The following is a 19,881-nucleotide window of genomic DNA, read 5'->3' on the forward strand; positions in this document are numbered from 1 at the left end:
TAGAAATTTTATCTAATATAATCAGATTCTGAACAACATGCTTTCTTATAATCTCTAAAAAAGTAGGCACATGAATAAAATACTGGAAAATAACACAATGTCAATACAAAAAAAAAAAAAAAAAAGCAGCAGCAGCAGCTGAGAGGGTAGTAAAAATCTTATAATTAAGTTGTTCTAACTCAGATCTCTGGTAGTGTAGTGGTTACGAATTGGGCTGGGCACCGCAAGGTCAGCAGTCCGAAACTACCAGTGGTTCCACAGGAGAAAGATGAGGCTTTCTGCTCCCATAATGATTTACAGCCTCAGAAACCCTGTACAGGGTCACTATGAGTCGGAACCAACTCCATGGCACATAACAACAACAACTCATAGTTGATAGATAAATGTTACTGAAAACAAAAAACAAAAAACCACACTGGAAAATGATATTTTTAGAATCATACTCTATACAACATACAAAAATAAATAAATTCCAGATGAAGATATATATATCCCTGGAAGTGCTGTAGGACAAGCTCCATGGGAGAAAGATGAGGCTTTCTAGTTCTGTAAAGTCTCAGAAATCAACTGAAATGCTTTGTAATGAACTGGAAACCACAAAAACAAAAAATTGCCTATGAAAATGGATCTGTTTTCTGGATCTGGTAGAAAACCTTTTTAGACACAAGAGAAGAGATAGATATGACTATACAAACAAAAAAGTCTTTCATGAGATATAAACAAATTAAATGTCAAAGATGGATCAAGATTAAAAAGCTTAAAAATTCATTAAAAATACACTAAGATCCTAAAGAAAATTCAGAAATTGTAAGAACAGATCATTCATAGCAACAAATACATATGTCAATTGCCGATCAAAAAAGTGAAAATAAAATAATGTAATAACAGTTTTCAGCTACATTTAGGCATTTTTACAAAATTATGACTCAATCTGTTAGCATAGTGGTTACGAGTCAGGCTCCTAATTTCAAAGTCAGCAGTTCGAAACTACCAGCTGTTCCACAAGAGAAAGATGAGGTTTTCTGCTCCCATAGATCTACAGTCTTGGAAATCCTGTACAAGGTATCGCTATGAGCCAGAACCAACTCCACAGTACACCACCAATAACAACCACGACCAGTTCTGGTATAATAAAAACAAACTAAAATAGAAAGGTATTTTCAAGCTTAGTACATTTTAAGTTGGTTCAGACTCATAATGACTTGACCCTGTATAGGGTTTCCAAGAGTGACTGGGGGTTTAAATCATTAACCTTTTGGTTAGCAGTCCAGCACTGATCCTACAATGCTATACCAGGAGCCCAAGCATGTAGAGTCAAAGTTCTTTTCCTCATTCCCCTAATTCTCATTGAATCAATTATTCACACACTCATTCAAGAAATATTTATTTTATAACTACCATGTATGTGGTTCAAACTCAACAGTCACTCCTTTGAAACCCTACACAGGAAACTCAACAGTCACTCCTTTGAAACCCTACACAGGTCACTATGCGTCAGAAATGACTTGATGGCACTTACCAACAACAACATGTACCAAAAAGAGCCCAAGTAGCACAGTGGGTTACATGTTGGACTGCTAACTGAAAGGTCAGAAGCTCAAACCCACCAGCTGCTCCTCCAAGAAAGAGATGAGGCTTTCTACTCCCATAAAGACTTACAGGGTTGATGTGAGTCTGAACCAACTCAATGGCACACAGTTATCACCACCGCCATGTACCAAGAAAAAGCTCCGACAACACAGTGTTACAGTGTTGGGCTATTAATCCAGATGCTCTGTGTTAGAATCATGTGGCAGTCTGCTTCAGTAAAGATTTACAACCTTGGAACCCCGTGAAGCAGCTGTACTATGTCGCACAGCATCACTCTGAGTCAGAACCAACTTGATGGCAGTGACCTTGGTTTGGGTATGTACCAGGAATAAACTCTGGTGGTGTAATAGTTACGCACTTTGCTACAACACCAAGAGGTTAGTGGTTCAGACCCACCTGGCAGCTCCAAGGGAGAAAGACTTGATGACCTACTGACATATAATTAAAAAAGAACGAAACCACATCTGCCTCCATGTAATTAATTGCACTCACAACGATCCTACAGGACAGAGTAGTACTGTCCCTTAGAGTTTCTGAGGCTGTAAATCTTTACATCTTTCTCCTGCAGAACAGCTGGAGGATTCAAACCAGCAACTTCTCTGGTTAGCAGCTGAGCTCTTAGCCATGGGGATACAAGGGTTTCCTATGTAAAGAGAACAGCCGGAAAAACCCCATGAGGCAGTTCTACTCATGAGTCAAAATCAACTGGACTGCACCTAACAAAAGTGCCAGGTAGAGCACTAGGATCTGGGAATACTACAGGACCAAGAGAGTTGCTTGTATATCCTTACAGATATTTTCTATGGATATTCAGTTTGACTGAACCACAAGGTCAGTAGTTCAAGCTCACCAGCCGCTCCTCAGAAACCCTACACAGGGTCGCTATGAGTTGAACCGACTGAACGGCACTTAACAACATAAAAGAAATAAAATAGCAATTCTTTTAAAAAACACAAATAGGATCACACTGACCAAACTGTTCAATAACATGCATTTCTTACTTAACAATCTATCTTTATACAGTCTCTTAATCCAATAGAGATCTACCTGATTCTTCCTTAAAAGAAATATTTCAGGATGGCTGTATGCTCACCATTTATAAGAGGGGTCGGTCATTCTTAATGTTTAGAAAGTCTTATTAAAATATTACATTTCTTTCACTAAAATAAACTCAAGCTTATTCAGCAAATAATTGGATACAAAAAAGAAAACTAAAAAAGGACTGGCACAAGACAAGGTTTAAGTGTATATAGTTGTTTTTTAATAATGAAAATGATCACTCTTGTAAACACAAAATGCTGAAATAGACACTTTTCAGAAATGCAGAGTTACATAAATTATGTAAATACTCCTTTATTCTATAAACTTCGCATCCTGTGACCATAACATGTTCTGCAATTTTATAGCTGAGCTGAAACTCAGTACAAATCTCAGTCGTTAACTTCTTTCCCAAAGGAACTGAGTGATATTAATACACCCTCTTGCCTCACTGGGTTTTGAAGAGGTGACTGGCAGAGAATTAACAGAGTTACAAGAACATGAGTCACTCTCCCTCCATCAAGTGAGGAGGGAAGAGGGGCTCAGTGGCTGAGCTTTCAAAGCATAGATCATCTAATCCCTTATACCCACACAGCACTGAGCAACCTAAGACTGGATTGATTCAATATCTCACTGCTCTCTGATGCAAGAAAATATTTTAATTCCCATTCTACAAACTGGGGATATTAGTTCAAGTGCTTATACTCATAAGGTATTAATAGTGGTCTTCTCATCTATCATTCTGTCTTTAAGCAAAATCACAGCAAATAGTTGAGGACTGAAAAACCATGCCATTTTAAAAACTTCTAACAAAGAAGATTGAAACTATAGGTTTATTGCTATTTACTTTCATACTTTTATTTATACTAAAACATAAATCCACAAGCAGAAAACTGTCCACTTCACACTTGTACACACTCATACCTGCAAAGATTCTTCTGTCGGTGTGTCCACGTCATCTTGACCAAGAAGAAGACCCAAAGTAGACTTGGCTTCTGCCTCCCAGACTCCCACCTGGCTGGAGAGTTTGTCAACCTCTTCAACCAGTTTTAGTTGCTCTGTGAACTCTGCATTTTCTGTTTCATGTTCTTCTCCAGCCTATAACATTCAAAGTTATCACTAAAAAAAATGGAACTGTTGATACAACGAATTATTTTCCATTTCAAGAATGTAAATATCTTACTATTGGGAGAAGGAGCTCTGATAGCATAGTGGTTACGAAATGGGCTGCGAACCTCATGGTCAGCAGTTTGAAACCACCAGCTGTTCTGTGGGAGAAAGATGAGGCTTTCTGCTCCTGTAAAGATTTACAGCCTTGGAAACCCTGTACAGGGTCACTATGAGTCGGAATCGACTCCACAGCACATAACCGTCACCACTATCGGGAGACTACTAGTTCAGTCTATTTTCATGATTTAAGATCTAGTTAGTGGACAGCAATAATACTCTCCCATAATGAGCACCACTTTAGAGATTAAAAGGTTTGTTTACATATATTTTCATATCTATAGCATCGTTCCTATCAGATACTATTGTCTCCCTTTTATAGACAAGAAAATTAAAACTTATAAACTTCAGGTATTGAATCTATAAACACATTTCTAAAAAGTCACATACAATTTCATTCAAATATAACTATTAGAACATTGTAAAATATGATCAAGAAGAAAATCCAGATCAAATTCAACAAAAGTAAACCTTTTCCTATTAATAATCTCTCAGAATTCTATATAGGTTTACATGCTACAGTTTTACATGAGAGATACACTCTAAAAGTTATTTTAATCAGATCATATTTTAATATATCAGAATATGGTTTTTAAAAACATAATGTACAAATTCAGATTATTGTGGACTGATTTATACTACCCAAAATATGCACTGTAATTCCTAACTCCTAGCTAAGCGTGGAGCTGTAGGTTCAGCATTGGATTATGAACCAAAAGTTCAAACCCACCAGCTGCTCCTCGGAAACCTTATACATGGTCACTGTGAGTCAGAACTGACTCGATGGCATTGAACAACTAGTTAAGCACTCAGATGCGAATCAAGAGATCTGTGATTTGAATCTGCCACTCACTCCATGAGCGAAAAGCTGAAACAATCTGCTTCCATAAATATTACAGCCTTGGAAACTATAATGCAATATTACTCTATCCTACAGGGTCAGTGAGTTGGAATCAACTAGAAAGCAATGGGTTTGGGATTTTTTTTTGTTGTTTGTTTGTTATTATACCTGGATGTGGAGTCCTGGTGTGGCACTGTGGGTTAATGAGCTGAATTGCAAAGTCAGTTTGAACCGGAAGGTTGGCGGTTCAAGCTCAACAGCTGCTCCTTGGAAACCCTATACAGGGTCACTATGAGTCAGAACTGACTCGATGGCACTTAACAACAACAACAAATACCTGGATGTAATTCCTGGCATTGGACAGCTAACCACAGTCGGCCATTCAAACCCATCAGCAGATACAGGTTTGTTAAGAGTTGAAACCAACTCAAAAGCACTAACAACATAGGATCATCAAGATGGAAACGCTTCAGTGGAACATGAGACCTTACCCAGAAAGATGGTGACAGCAGAGACAGTGGCAAAGGTGATATCATAGAGATAGAGCAGCTGAGGACTCTAGGCCCATGGACTGAGAAAAGCTGTGTGCCTGTGGGCAAGAGACTGGCTTGCAAAATGTGCCCTTTAGCCATTTAAATGAGTATGTATTTTCTGTGTATTTTGTGTACAACACCAACAAAAAGGAATATGCATGGAGAAGATTATAATCATTGCAATGAAACCGAGTATGATTTGTTGAGTGTAAAATTGATGATCTGACTTGTAAACTTTCACTCAATTCATAATAAAAGCTTTGGAAAAAGAAAAAAAAAAAAAGAACTTTGGAAATAGGGTTGTCATTGTTATGTTAATAAGGCCATATCAGCGCAGGATCTGCCGTAAACCAATCACTTCCAGATATGTAAGAACAGATCAGGGACAGAAAGCAGACACAGGGAAGACCAACAATATAGCAGATGATGCCATCAAGTCAGTTCTGACTCATTCCACCACTGTGCAGGATTTCTGAGGAACTCCTGGTGAGTTTGAACTGCCAGCATTGTGCTTAGTAGTTCAGTAATTATCCTGCAGTGCCACAAAAAGAAAATTAGCAAAGTTAACTTATTAAATACCCAAATATAAATATTTTACCTTTACATTTGTATTGTGATTTTCAGGAAGTTTTATTGACATGTCTGTTGAAAAATCAATAGCTAATTTTTCTTCTTTAGATTGCTCAGTATTTCCAGAACTGTCCGTACTGGGCTGAAGCTGTTTTTTTATAAGCGGCAGTTTCATGTCCTGTGAAAAATTAAATACATGCAATGTAATATTTATGTCTTTATTTCTATGTGAACAAACACAACAATAAGCTGATAGAATAGATTCAAATATGCATTTTGAGAATTATCAATTAATAAAACTGTTACAAAATATGATCTTCTCCATAAAAAACACCCAAGTCTTGATTGTCAAGAATAAGGAATAGAATAATTTAAAATTTTAAAACATTAAAGGTTTGCTTTTATTTCACACTAATGCTTATGAGTCAGGCTGCTAACCTCAAGGTCAGGAGTTCAAAACTACCAGCGATGCCATGGAGAAAGATGAGGCCTTTCTGCTCTCATAAAGATTCACAGCCTCAGAAACACTACGCAGAGTCGCTATGAGTCGAAACCGACTCCACAGCACACCACCACCATCACCACCACCATGCTAAATGTAAAGATAAATGAAGGCTACAGTCTATGTTCTCACAAAGCTTGGAATCTAGTCCACAAAATAATGCTTATGTTATTCTTTAACAGTGAATTTTAACTAGACTATATTTCAAAGGGTTCAAAGACTTACAAACTCTTCTAAGTAGGTATCCAAGAGAAATGAAAACATGTGTCCACACAGAAACTTGTATGCAAATGTTCATAGCAGCATTATTTGTAATAGCCAAAAAGTACTAACAACCCAAATGTCCACCAACTGATGAACAGAAAAACGCATGTGGTATATCCATACAATGGACTATCAGTTAATAATAAAAGAGAATGAAATACATTGATACAGGGCACAGCATGAATGAACCTTGAAAATGTTACCTAAGTAAAAAAAAGTCAGTCATAAAAGACAACATATTTATTGTCCCATTTATGAGAGACATCTGAATAGGCAAATCTATAGAAATGGAAAATAGATTAGTGTTTGCTGAGGGTCAAAAGGTATTAAGGGAGGTGAGGAATAAATGCTAAAGGGTACAATATTTCTTGTTGGGGGTGAAGAAAATGCTCTAAAGTTGTACACTTTACATGAATGAATTGTTTGGTCTGTAAATTGCATTTCAATAAAGCTGATATATTTAAAACAAACAGAAAAGAACTTACAAGCTGAGTTTTTGTAATAAACTTTTTCCACCTTTTATTCAGTCTTCTCAGTTCTTTAGAAATAGATGATCCAACTTCATCATTACTGACTTCAATTAAGAAATTCCCTACTTCATTGAAGGTAGTGTGTTCCAGATTCCACTGGGATAGTGTCTCAAAGGGAATCTATACAACATATAAGCAATGCAATATGTTAATGACATAAGACTTGCCTTATTATTACTCACAGTTGATTTTTACCAAGGTTAAATCTAAACAAAAGTAAATGTGGAGGGTTTTTCAAAGATTTGTGCCTCTCTCTGGGATTTCTCTGTCCCTGTCAATCTAACTCCTCATCCCTAATGTCAAGTGCCAGACACCTGTCATCATCCATGATGCTGAGTTTAGAGCAGAGGGATTCCCAAACTTTTTCTACTCCAGGCACCCCTGCTGCCTCAGTAACTTTTTCACAGTGCCCCTAGGCCACAGAATTTAACAGTGCTCTTTACTAGGTAGCTAAATCTAAAAATTAAGAGTATTGGTTTGCAAAGTGTCCAACAGATAGATACTGCTGAGTCCCCCCCAAACCTAAAAAAATCCTCAGGGTTGTCTATGGCAACCCAAGGTACCTCAGCACAGAATGGCAGTAACGGGCTCGCTGTACTATTTTTCTAGGAGTCCTAGTGTAACACTGTGGGTTAATATACCAGACTGCAAAGTCAGTTTGAACTGCAAGGTCAGTGATTGAAGCTCACCAGTTTCTGCTTGAAAACTCTATACAGGGTAGCAATGGGTCAAAACTAACTCGATGGCACTTAAAAACAACAATAATGCTATTTTTCTCAATTATGTGTATTTCAATAGATGACTTTTAAAGGCAGGAAATGTTTAAAAGCAAAGTTTTGAGTTTGTGGTATCCATATAGGAAATGTGGTATCCATATGTGGTGCTATGGGTTAATAAACTGAACTGCAAAGTCGGTTTGAACCACAAGATGGCAGTTCAAGCTCATCAGCCATGCCTCAGAAACCCTATAAAGTGTTGCTATGGGGTCAAAACCAATTCAAGGGCACTTACCAACAACAACATACAGGTGAGAGGAAAAAGTGATGGTTAATTATCTTCTTTAAAAGGGTTTTTTGGTACACCTACATTTATCACAAATTTTGCTTTCCTACAAACAAATATTGCTCTATTTTCTACTGAGTAATCTTAGTTTCCATTTGGAAATGTTTAATCTGAAAGACAATCTATATTCATCTGCAACAGAGGCAAGAAATTAAAATAAAAATTTACCTCAAAAAATAATTGCATAACAGATTCTAGAACTACTTAGTATGAATAATTACAATGGTATTTCTTCCACAATTCTCCATGTAAGTATAAAGTATTTGTTTTGCATCCTGTATAAACTCAGAAAGGTTTTAGAGCTAAAAGTCTTTATCCAAATGGAAAAAAAATTTTTTTCTTTTAAATCAGTTTAAAATTTGTCTAGAAACTTATCTAGTCCCCCACATCTTTTGCTTTCTCTCTCAATGACTTAGTAATATTATAAAAATGGGGGGGGGGGTGTTAAAAAGGCATGAAGTGGCTGGACTACAAGCTTTTGCACCTGTGCTTAGTTTCAGACTGAGGTGGGTAAGGTAGAATCCCCACTGACTACTTTTCCTCTTTTCCAGATGGATCTGGATGAGGGATGTTGGTGATAGAATTTAATGATTCAATTGTGAGTAATTCTTAGCAGGATTAATTGTGATTATCACAATTGTAATTGCAGAAGATGTGTATCTAAAAGGGGGAGTAATCTTTCATTTCAAGAACAGACGATTCCAGGACCTATAAGAAGGAAGAACATGAGTGGAGCACAAGATCCTACCTAGAAAACCAGCAACAGCAGAGACGGTGGTAGAAGTGGTGGCATGGAGACACAGAGGAGCTGTGAGCTCTAGGCCCATGGCCTGAGGAAGGCTGTGTGCCTGCAGGCAGGAGGCTGGCTTGCAGAATGTGCCCTTTGGAAATTTAAATGAATCTATATATTTTGTTTTTTATGCATACATCAAATGTTTTTGCTTTGTTCATTCGTGAAATATGTCAATGGTAGCCACAGGAAGGAAGTAGGATAACTGTCGTTGCAGGGGATTCTAATCATTGAAATGAAATACAGTGTATGATTTGTTGAATATAAAGCTGATGATCTTGTCTGTAAACCTTCACTCAATTCACAATTAAAAATAAAAGGGGACGTAGCGATTTATCTTCCAAAAGCTATCCTGAATATATAAATCATACCTCAATAAAACCTTGTGTTTAAACCTATACTGAGGAGAAACTTCCTATTGGCAATAAATTGGGAGGAAATCAAATTCTCTCCAATAACTTAGAGAATTTTTGTACACACATTTATTTTTCCCTCATGTATTATTTTTGGCTTGAAAAATGATGGTCTCAAAAAAAAAAAAAAAAGTAAAATTGACAAAGTACCATTAGATAACAAATACCTCTTTAATTTGTTCCTTTTTTGCCTCCTCAAAACAAGCCTTAAGTAGGCGAAGGTGTTCCATATAAGTAGCCCAAGACGCCAGAACTTTCTGTAAAGTGGACTTCACATTATATATACATTCTCTATACCCACAAGTCTTATAATCCACCATCACAGATTGCTTACTAATATTCGGACACTCTCTGCCTACAACATTAACAAACAAGAACATAATGTTACAACAGTTATTTAGTAATAATAGTTTTATTATTAAAGATAATTGCATACTAACAGACAGTGGTAAAATTCTTGTAGTGGAAATACTGAAAGTCAAAGTGCATATATTTCCTCAGGGAAAATACATGCAAAACTAACTTCTATTTAGATACACATGAAGCAAAAAGACATGAAATGTTATTTTTTAAGTGATGGTCATATTCCATCAAAAAGTAAGTATTCTTCCCTAAAAGCCGAGACTGTAAATTCCAAAAAGGCAAGTTCCCCACACACACACACCCCCCCCCAAAAAAAAAAAGCTAAAGAGGATAGAGAGAAACACTGTTAACTGATGATATATGGAGGGGATAATAATCAATGTAATGAAACGAACTATATGAATGGTTGAATGTGAAGCTGATGATGTGCCCTGTAAACTTTCACTCAATCCAAAATAAAAACATTTAATAAAAAAAATAAAAAAGTAACTATTGCTTTACCCAAATTCGGATTCATTTCTTCACATTTTTTAAAAGAAGTTTCAAGTTGAACTAGGAACTCTTTTTCTTCAATAAATTTCTGGGTGGGGCAGGAGGGAGAGAAAAAAAAAAAGCATATTCAGAGTTTGTACATTTCAAAATGTTCCAAGAAATACAGTGACAAACATCGATGAAGCATTTAGAGCTTTAATACTATACATTTGAGTAGGAAATGAGGAAGAAAACTACCTTCATAAAGAAACATATTTAAGATCTAGAACATGAATATGATAATGAATAAAATACATGTATGAGACCCAACAAAGTTTATCTTAATGTGGTTGTGTGGTCTACAATGGTTTTCCTCTAGTGGAAAAGGCAAATTAAGTATTTATAGCAACTTCAGAATCATATAATTCACATATTTTATTATTACATAAAATTTATCAATGGTCCCTACTTCACATATTTTATTAACTTTAATTTTTAATGAGCTAGAGTATGTAATTAATGTATATCATCAATTATACAAAACATTTCAGAGTCTACCAGTAGCCAGATTATAATGGGTCCTATGCAAACAAATTCTGCAATGGAAAAACACTGAGTTAATCAAATAATCATATTTATTATACATGTTTGTTGTTGTTATGTGCCATGGAGTCATAAAAGATTATACATGTAATATATGCCAATTAAATTAAGCATTTAAAAATGAAAAAAAAAAAAAAATCAAAGAAGGCAAAAGGAATAAATAAATTCAAAATCTCATCTACTTTAAAATGATGTTTCCTGTTTGGGAAGTACTGTGCTGAAATCATAAACTGCAGATAAATTTCTCTTCATTATGTTTTTCAATTTTTTCATTAAAATCTATTATCTTGGATTTATGTCTTCATCTTCATTTCCAAAAGGAAGGGAAACTGAAAGAAAGCTAAAGATGCGCCTAACTAAAGAAATGACATTTTTATGATGCTTTAGTTTTTAGTTTAGAAGTAACCATATTTAAACTGTTCACATTTTGTTCATATAAATTAGAAGAACAACAGCTAAAAAAGAATCAAGGGAAAAACGTCTCAACATAAAACAGAAATGAGTTGCTTTTCCTACTTCTAAAACTTAGGAAAGACTGTGACTAAAATATTCTAATAAAAATTTGATTTAATTAAGACCTGAACCTAAATAGAGAAGATATATTAAAGAAGATCTCAAGTTAAGTGAAAGTCGGAATTTTTTTTATTGGAAGTAACAAAGTCTTTTCTAAGCATAACATTGATTAGCCTGGCTAAATCTTAATCTCCCTTGGGGTGGCTAAAAAAAGCAATTTTCTTTTTCTAACTCTTCAATGTACCACTTGTTTGACTACTTGCAATTCTTTTCTCCAGGCAATTATTTAAGCTAATGAGAGCTACCAAGAAAACTCATCTGAAAACCTGAAGAGCTAATAGGAACTCACATCAAGGAAAAGTGCAAACCCAGCATCCAGACACACAGAACAGTTGTCCAAGAAACAAAACAAAACAGCTTACATGCCAGTCTTCCAGCAGTAATTCTACAGATTCTTTACTCCCATATTTGATGTTCCAAACATCCAATTTTGATTTCATTTCATCTAGTAAACCAAGAACTGGGCATACAGAGTTATGAATTTCTAAATGTGGGACGCATTTTTTCCTCAAGATGCGGTTCATTCTGGAAAACAGTACAGATTTGAGAAGTTAATTTACTATTGACCTATGGTGAGATATCCATTCAGCACTTAACTTTCTTTAAAACATGTGGAATTCAGGTGCATCTTCAAATCTTGTTTTCCTTCTCCAATGAAGTAAAACAAGCTTTGTGGCTAAATAAAACACAACTGTTTCTAAAATGTCACCATGTGTCTTGTCAGTTTGTGGTACTGTGGTGGTTCTGGAAGCTATGCCACTGTTATTTTGCTTACCAGCAGGATCACCCATGGTGGACAGGTTTCAGCTGAGCTTCCAGACTAAAACAGATTAGGAAGAAGGAGAGGAGGACTACTTCTGAGAATACAGCCATGGAAAATGTTATAAATAGCAGCAAAACATTTTTCAGAAATTTTTCTAAATAAAGACATTGAACACAGAATATACATTAGAGAGACTCTTTTCCTAATGCAAAATCTTATAATAAAATGTTGATCTCCAAAATATTTTATTAAATCTAAAAACCTGTTAAACTGTATGCAATTAGAAGTCTACCTTTACATAGTAAAACTGTATATATTGAGACAGTATAGGGTTTCTGAGGAGGAGCTGGTGAGCTTGAACCGTAAGGTTGACTTTGCAATCCAGCACACTAACCCACAGTGCCAAAATTGAACGCTATCAATTAAACACCCCATGTTTGTTTTATAGTATCTTACAGTTTATTAACAGCTTTCGTATACTTTCTCCCATTTGACCTGGTATTCTTGTGAGACATGGGCAAAGTGATTATTTACAAGTGAGAAAACATGCTTAGAAAGACAGTAACCCAGTCAAAAAACCAAGGCACTGATCTCAACTTCTAAGTCTTATTTCAGAATTTTGCCCACCACCCTATTTCACCATTCAATAAAAAGAATGCTAGCATGATATATTACTACTTCATAAAACATGAAGCTTTTTTAAATCAAGATTTAAAGATTATTTGCTATAAATCTGGAGTCCTAGTATGGCACTGTAGGATAAGCACTGGCTTGTTAACCACAAGGTCAGCAGTTCAAACCCACCAGCCTCTCCATGAAAACCCTATACAGGGTTGTGATGAGTCAGAACCAACGTGACAGCATTACACATGAACATGACACGTCACCGATTACCTCAAAATCTCTACTTTGTGATCCCTATAGTCCTGGTGTAGGATAAACACTGGACTGCTAACCTCAAAGTTTATGGTTCAAACCCACCAACTGCTCCTTGGAAAACTTATACAGGGGTCACTATGAGTCAGAATTGACTTGACTGCACTCAACAACATTATTCAAAGCATCATGTTAGTGCTCAAATATGAACAGTAAACAGTTGTTTAAACAGTAATGTTACAAACCGTCTCTTCATTTCCTCCAGTTTGTAAGGTGGTACCAATGGTAAATTCTTTTCATCTTTATTTTCGAATGCCAGGAGAGTATTCGAATGATAGTCACATTTCTTCATCAGATTCTGAAAAGAAATTTAGTATGACATGAACCAGATTTACTGCCAAACACTGGAGCTGAGCTGAGGGCTTTTTGATCTCATTCGTGCATGCATTATTAAATTTTGGGGAAAATTTTTTAATCTTATTTTTTCCAAGCTGAGTAAGAATTTGTGAATAAGTATTGTTATTGTTAAGTATTTTAAACTGAATATTTTTACAGAAAAGAAGGCTGTAATTTCTTTGGTAAAGTCATTATCAAAATCTTTTGTTTCCTCGTGTATTTTCTATTTTTTTAAGGAATCAAATACTATAAATCTTATATAGGAAATTATTATATCCCATGCGTAGTAAGAACTCAATCTCCTACATTTTAAATCAGCTCCCTGCCCACCCCTCTTCTTTTGTCAAACTTTATAGCTGTTTTAGAACTCATGGGAGTCAATTTGTATTATTTCAGCCCTAAATTAGTAAAACATTCATGAACAATGTGAAGGTATCATCCAGACACCAAAACTCTACAGAGAAATCATTCTAAACAATCACTCTATTTCCTTCTTCCTGCAGCAGTGTGTTTCTCAAGCACAGCTCTGAGAAAGTATAAAATTTCCCATGTTGCTTTGTCTGTTCCTACCATGAATAAAGTCATTTTCTCTTGAGTTTGACTTCTGGCTTCAGAGTAATCTTGGGAGGATGGCAAATCTTCATCTATGAGATTCTCTACCTCCTGCAGCCAAGCTTCAATCTGATGGAGGGGTGAGGGCAAGGCACGATTCAGCGTTGTTTTCCATGCATTAATCTGAAAAGAGGGGAACAAAGTTAATCAGAATCCTTCTAATTTATTCACCCAAAGTAAATTTAAATCTTTAAACTCATGTGATAGCAAGGAAATAATTTCAATGGGCAAACTTCTTAGTTCTGAATATTGCTTAGTGACATGCTGATGGGGACAATGAATTCAAGAGCTTCAGAACAGGACATAAGACTAAAAACAAACTTTTTGATAAGTCCATAGTTAAGTTCTGAGTAGAAAATCAGAGGAACTTAGGACACCCTAGGGGTGGATGACTGCGTTGAATGACTATCATTTAAAATGTCTGCCCCTGTGCACTCTGGCATTACAAGTACACATCACACAGCTTTGTACACGATTTTCCTCACTAGCCCTACTCATATACTCATATTGTTGTTATGTGCTGTTGAGTTGGTTCAGAGTCATAGCAACCCTATATGGGGTTTCTAAGGAGAATCTGGTGAGTTTGAACCTTCAGCCTTGTGGTTACCAGTCCAGTGTTTATTCTACAGCACTACACCAGGACTCTATTCACATTGTTGTTGCCAAGTGCCTTTGAGTTAGTTCCAACTCAGAGAGACCCTGTATAGGGTTTCCAAGTAGCGGCTGGTAGGTTTGAACTGCTGAACTTGTCATTAGAAGTTCAGTGCTGGTCCTACAAAGCCACACCAGGAGTCCCATATTCATATTGTCATTGTTAAGTGCCATCAAGTTGGTTCTGACGCATAGTGGCCCTGTATAGGGTTTCCAAGGAGCAGCTGGTGAGCTTGAACCGCCAACCTTGTGTTTCAAACCAACTTTGCAGTCCAGCACATCAACCCACAGCACCACATCAGGAGTCCTATCCATATTAGATACCATCAATATGGTCCTGAATATCTGCTCTTCACTAACTACAGAGACCCTGTAAGACAGTAGAATTTTCCCATAATGTTTCTAAGGCTATAAATCTTTACGGACGCAGACGGCCACATGTGGAGTCAACGATGGGTTTCAAACTGCCAAGCTTTCAGTTAGCAGCCAAGAGCTTAACCAAAGCCCTCCACCCCAATCCCAGGAACACCTCCTTCCATAGCCTTCCTTCCATTGCTTCCATGCACACAAACTATAATTGTTTCCCTAATTATGTACTGCATTCCCATGTCTTCATTCTAACTGTCCCTTCTAACCTGGATATCGCCCCCATCCTGAGCATCAACAAAACTTAATCATTCACTTATTCATTCACTCACTGAACAAACATTTATAGACCATCTACGATGCTAAGCGTTGGGCATAAAGACGTAGAAGGCACAGCTTCTTGAGGGGAAGGAAACATGAGCGCATGTACCAGTGAGAAGCAGATTACATGTATACATGGCAACATGGATGCTTTTTTTTTGAGCGGGGGTTACTATTTCTTTATTTAGAAACTTCTTAGTCTGAGTGAAGGTAGAAAGTGCGCAAGTCTACAAACTAGTACAGGAAAAAAATTTTTCTTATTCTATTCTACTGTAACCTCTTAAACACTCTTATGAGTTTACCAATATACTTTAAACCAACAATCTCTGCACAAGTCAATTCATCCTCACACTTTCTCCTTTAATGAGGGAAGTTGTCAAATACCTTCTCAGCTATTTGTTGTCTTTACTTTCATTCTTGCTTCTTTCAAATGAATTTCTTCTCTAAACAAATTCAATCATGTTATCCCTTACTCTTTGAGTCTTTTAATAGGTTTCCACTGCAGTAATCACATTATGTATGACAGGGTGGTTGGTTGTTGGTTGTTATGTGCCGTGGAGTCGGAATCGACTCATAGCGACCCTGTACGGGGTTTTCAAGGCTGTAAATCTTTACGGGAGCAGAAAGCCTCATCTTTCACCTGCAGAACAGCTGGTAGTTTAGAACTACTGACCTTGCAGTTTGCAGCCTGATTCGTAACCACAACGCTACCAGAGCTCCTATGGAAGGGTGGAGGGTCAGAGAAAAAGAGAAAGACCCCCAGCGAGATGGATTGCCAAAGTGGCAGCATCAATGGGCTCAAGCATGGCAACAATCATGAGGTTGGTCCAGGACTGGCAGTGTTTCGTTCTGTTGTGCATAGGGTCACTATGAGTCGGTACTGACTCTATGGCACCTAACAAAAGCAAAATAGCTAAATTTCTTATGTCCTACAAGGATCTCTATCCCTTCACTAACTATGCTTGCTCCACCCACACAATCATTAGTGCTTACGAAGCAGTATACATATTTTGTTTGTTTGTTCTACAGTGTTGAGTTGGCATCAGACCTCCTCTGATTTCACAAACAGGGAGGAGCAGGATCAAACTCCGCATCATCCTGAGACTGAGGTAAGACATGCCTCCACATTTCCAACCTTCTTTACCAATTCTGACCCCAACCATTCCTCCAACAGCACCTTTTAATTCTCAGTTGGCTTGGATAATTCATTGCAATGGCCACACAAAACTCATAAACCATAATCATACTTATGGGATTTATTAGGGAAGTTAATAATTACAATTAAGGATCAGAAATGTTCAGTTCTTAGGTCAAGGCAACCTCTTTTCTGCCATGTCTGCACACACACTTCTCTTTGGCCCTTAGGCTGGCCTCTGCCCTGTTCTGCTAATGTTACAAAGCTCTTCTAGAGCTGCCAATAAAAGCCAAAGGGCATTCCTTTCTACCATAAGCCTCAGCCTAAAGGTACTTGAATCTAGATCTTTGGGTCAGTATACATAACTTCCCCAATTAAGAGCCTGAAGGCACCACACTCCACAACTGAGCCTCCTGCTAAAAGTACTCAGCTTTACGTATCCATGAGCTGTGAAGCCCACCACACTTTTTGCTCAGTAGCTGTTGCTCCTTTGCCACTCCTCTGCTATTTTTTTTTTTTAAGGTTTTATTGTGAATTTATGTGTTAGTTTACATGGGTGAACACTATCTTTACATTCATCCTATCGTAATTGTTTCATTGCAATGAGCCCGATCCCCTGCATGCATCATCAAACATGCTAAGAGTAGTACAACCCACACACCTGCCCCCCCGGCCACCAGCACACAGCCCTTCTCCTTCCCTGAGTCCAGAGTCCCCAGCTGCTCCTTCTGTCCACATCATCTCTGTCTCCATCCCTAGTGTCACTGCCTCTCTGGACAGGATCTCACACTTCGCTTTTCTCCCTTGATGGTTCCAGGGATCTCCGCTCCTGGACTGTAAACTCAGCCGCTCCCCTCTTTTTGTTACCAAACATTTACATTTACCTTTCCAACACTCACTGTCAGACCTGATAGCAATCATTCTCTATTGAACCACAGGAGTCCTCCCCGCGACCCCCCCTCGACTTTTATCAGTCCCATCCAGACAGATTGGAAACAATTCAGTGGAGGTTCTACATTTCCCTGTATACTTTGGAGCTAGGTTCCCTATTGAAAGCGTGTAAGCCAGTCATTTCTTTCCTTTATAGTCCCCCCATTTTGGGTAGCCAATGTCTAAGTTCCCCATCCCTGTTGACCCTCTGTACCAAGGGGGTGGGAATGATCCTCACTGTAGAGATTTGTCTGCTCCTTTGTCATACTGCATCCACAAGCATATGTCAAGTTCATCCACTTATAGTAGGTTACTCCTTTTTTTCTTCTTTCTTTCTCTAGTCATGTTCTGATCATCCAGCCATTGAAGTCAGGTCAAATGGGTACTATCTCCAAGTATGGGTGTTCTTGTGCATCTCCCCTCACTTCATATCAGCTGGATGCTTTACACTCCATTCTAGTCCTCTGAGGCCTGTCCCTGCCCCTGGGCCCAGGAGTCCCCAAGTCTCGTCATACTGCTGGTTAACCAGGTCTCAATCCAGGTTAACAGAAGTCTATTGAATGTGGTCAGACTTAGTTCATAACTTCATTGCTGTTTTTCCCCCATTTCCCCTTATCGGTGGCCAACGTGTTCAGCAGCAGGACCATATGCCTGCTAGTGTATTCCAATTGTATTTCAGTCTTGGAAGGGGGTGTGCTTTGAGGGGACTTGACCACATGCCTTGATGGCTCCCTGGGGAACAACTTGCTTGTTCTTGCGGTAGTCAATTGGACTGCTGTAATTATTTTTTATTTTTTCTGCTGGTCTTTCTTTCAAGAAGTATCTTCTGTTCTAGCTGCTCCAGACTGGTCTGCTTGTTCTTTCAAGTGGAAATGTCCCACCTCAGAAGATTCTGGATGGGGATCAGAATTCCACTTATGGTATTGTGCAATGCAAAGGCTCTGCAGGAAGCCTCCTTCACTGGGCAAGTTCTAGCCCCATTTTAGGTATTCCAATCACTATAAGGAGCTCTGGTAGCGTAGTGGTTACGAATCAGGCTGCAAACTTCAAGGTCAGCAGTTCGAAACTACCAGCGGTTCCGTGGGAGAAAGATGAGGTGTTCTGCTCTCGTAAAGATTTACAGCCTCGGAAACCCTGTGCAGGGTCGCTATGAGTCGGAACCCACTCCACAGCACTTAACAACAACAACAATCAGTTACAGGCAGAAGACAGACTTACAAGCTTTCTCTGGTGATGTTTCTGCTATTCCTCTCTCTCCCCTTCAAGTGTCTATTTTATAATAGCAAGCAAGGGAAACCAAGATTCAAAAGACAGCCAAGCATCTTAACATCATTTTCCCACTTTTACCCATTCAAAACATACCTCAATCTTTGTATCCATGAACCCTGTTTTCCATGTTTGTGCTTACATCTTTATTTGCTTCTGTTCTATTTAGCCCATGTAAACCTGCCTAGCTATTCTCCCATTCGCCTTATTTTTCATGGATGCATCTTAAACACATTGTGCTCAGAAGTAAAATAATCACAATGAGATCTAACATCAATACAAATGACACAACTTAAAAATACTTGTGCAAAGCATTCTAAAGACATAATGCAATCCCAATTCAGGTTCCAACATCATTCTTAAAGAGATGGAAAAACTTATCATCAACTTTATATGGAAAGCAAAGAGACACCAGTTAAGCAAAGCATTACTGAAAAAGAATAAGAAAGTAGGATGACTCTCAATTCCCAATCTCAAAACCTAATGCACAGCCACAGTAATCAAAACATCCTGGTACTGGTATAACAAAAGACACATAGATCAATGGAACAAAATTGACAACTCAGAAGCAAATCCATTCATCTATGCTCAGCTGATCTTTGCCAAAGGATGAAAACACATTAAATTGGGTAGAGATCATCTCTGTAACAAATGGTGCTGGCAAAACTGGAAATCCATTTGCAGATGAATGAAACAAGACCCATGTCTCACACCACATACAAAAACAAACTCAAACTGGGTTAAAGACCTAAATGTAAAAACCTAGAAATATAAAGATCACCAATGATAAAATAGGGACAAACTTAGGGGCTCTCATACACAGCATAAATACACTATCAAAAATAACTGAAAACACAAACAGAAAAAGACAAAATAAATGACTGGAACCTCCTAAAAATTACATTTATGTGCATCAAAATAATTTATCTTAAGAGTAAGATGAGCACTCACAAACTGGGAAAAAGTTTTTGGTAATGACACATCACATAAGGGACTACTCTTTTAATCTATAGAACACTTCAACTCCTCAACAAGAAGACAAATAATCCAATTTAAAAATGGGCAAACGACATAAACACTTCAACAAAAAAGACATTCAGGCTGCTAAAAAAATATATGAAGAATTTCTCACTATCATTAACCATTAAAGAGATGCAAATCAAAAAGAATAATGAGATATCATCTCACCCTAGCA

The 19,881-nt window shown here is 37.5% G+C and overlaps 1 protein-coding gene across 1 annotated transcript in view; it reads right to left on the bottom strand.

The window, feature by feature from the left end:
- SYNE2 (spectrin repeat containing, nuclear envelope 2) overlaps window positions 1-19,881 on the bottom strand; it is a 366,194-nt gene that overhangs the window by 272,018 nt on the left and 74,295 nt on the right. The window contains exons 11-18 of the mRNA XM_006864568.1: window positions 13,976-14,140; window positions 13,255-13,367; window positions 11,733-11,895; window positions 10,225-10,303; window positions 9,528-9,715; window positions 7,051-7,215; window positions 5,828-5,977; window positions 3,553-3,726 (exon numbers count right to left, since the gene is read on the bottom strand). Of these exons, the coding sequence (XP_006864630.1) occupies window positions 3,553-3,726; window positions 5,828-5,977; window positions 7,051-7,215; window positions 9,528-9,715; window positions 10,225-10,303; window positions 11,733-11,895; window positions 13,255-13,367; window positions 13,976-14,140 (1,197 nt within the window). The remainder of the gene's footprint in view (window positions 1-3,552; window positions 3,727-5,827; window positions 5,978-7,050; window positions 7,216-9,527; window positions 9,716-10,224; window positions 10,304-11,732; window positions 11,896-13,254; window positions 13,368-13,975; window positions 14,141-19,881) is intronic.

The sequence above is a fragment of the Chrysochloris asiatica genome, unplaced genomic scaffold, assembly GCF_000296735.1.
Source record: "Chrysochloris asiatica unplaced genomic scaffold, ChrAsi1.0 scaffold00067, whole genome shotgun sequence".
Taxonomy (NCBI): Eukaryota; Metazoa; Chordata; class Mammalia; order Afrosoricida; family Chrysochloridae; genus Chrysochloris; species Chrysochloris asiatica.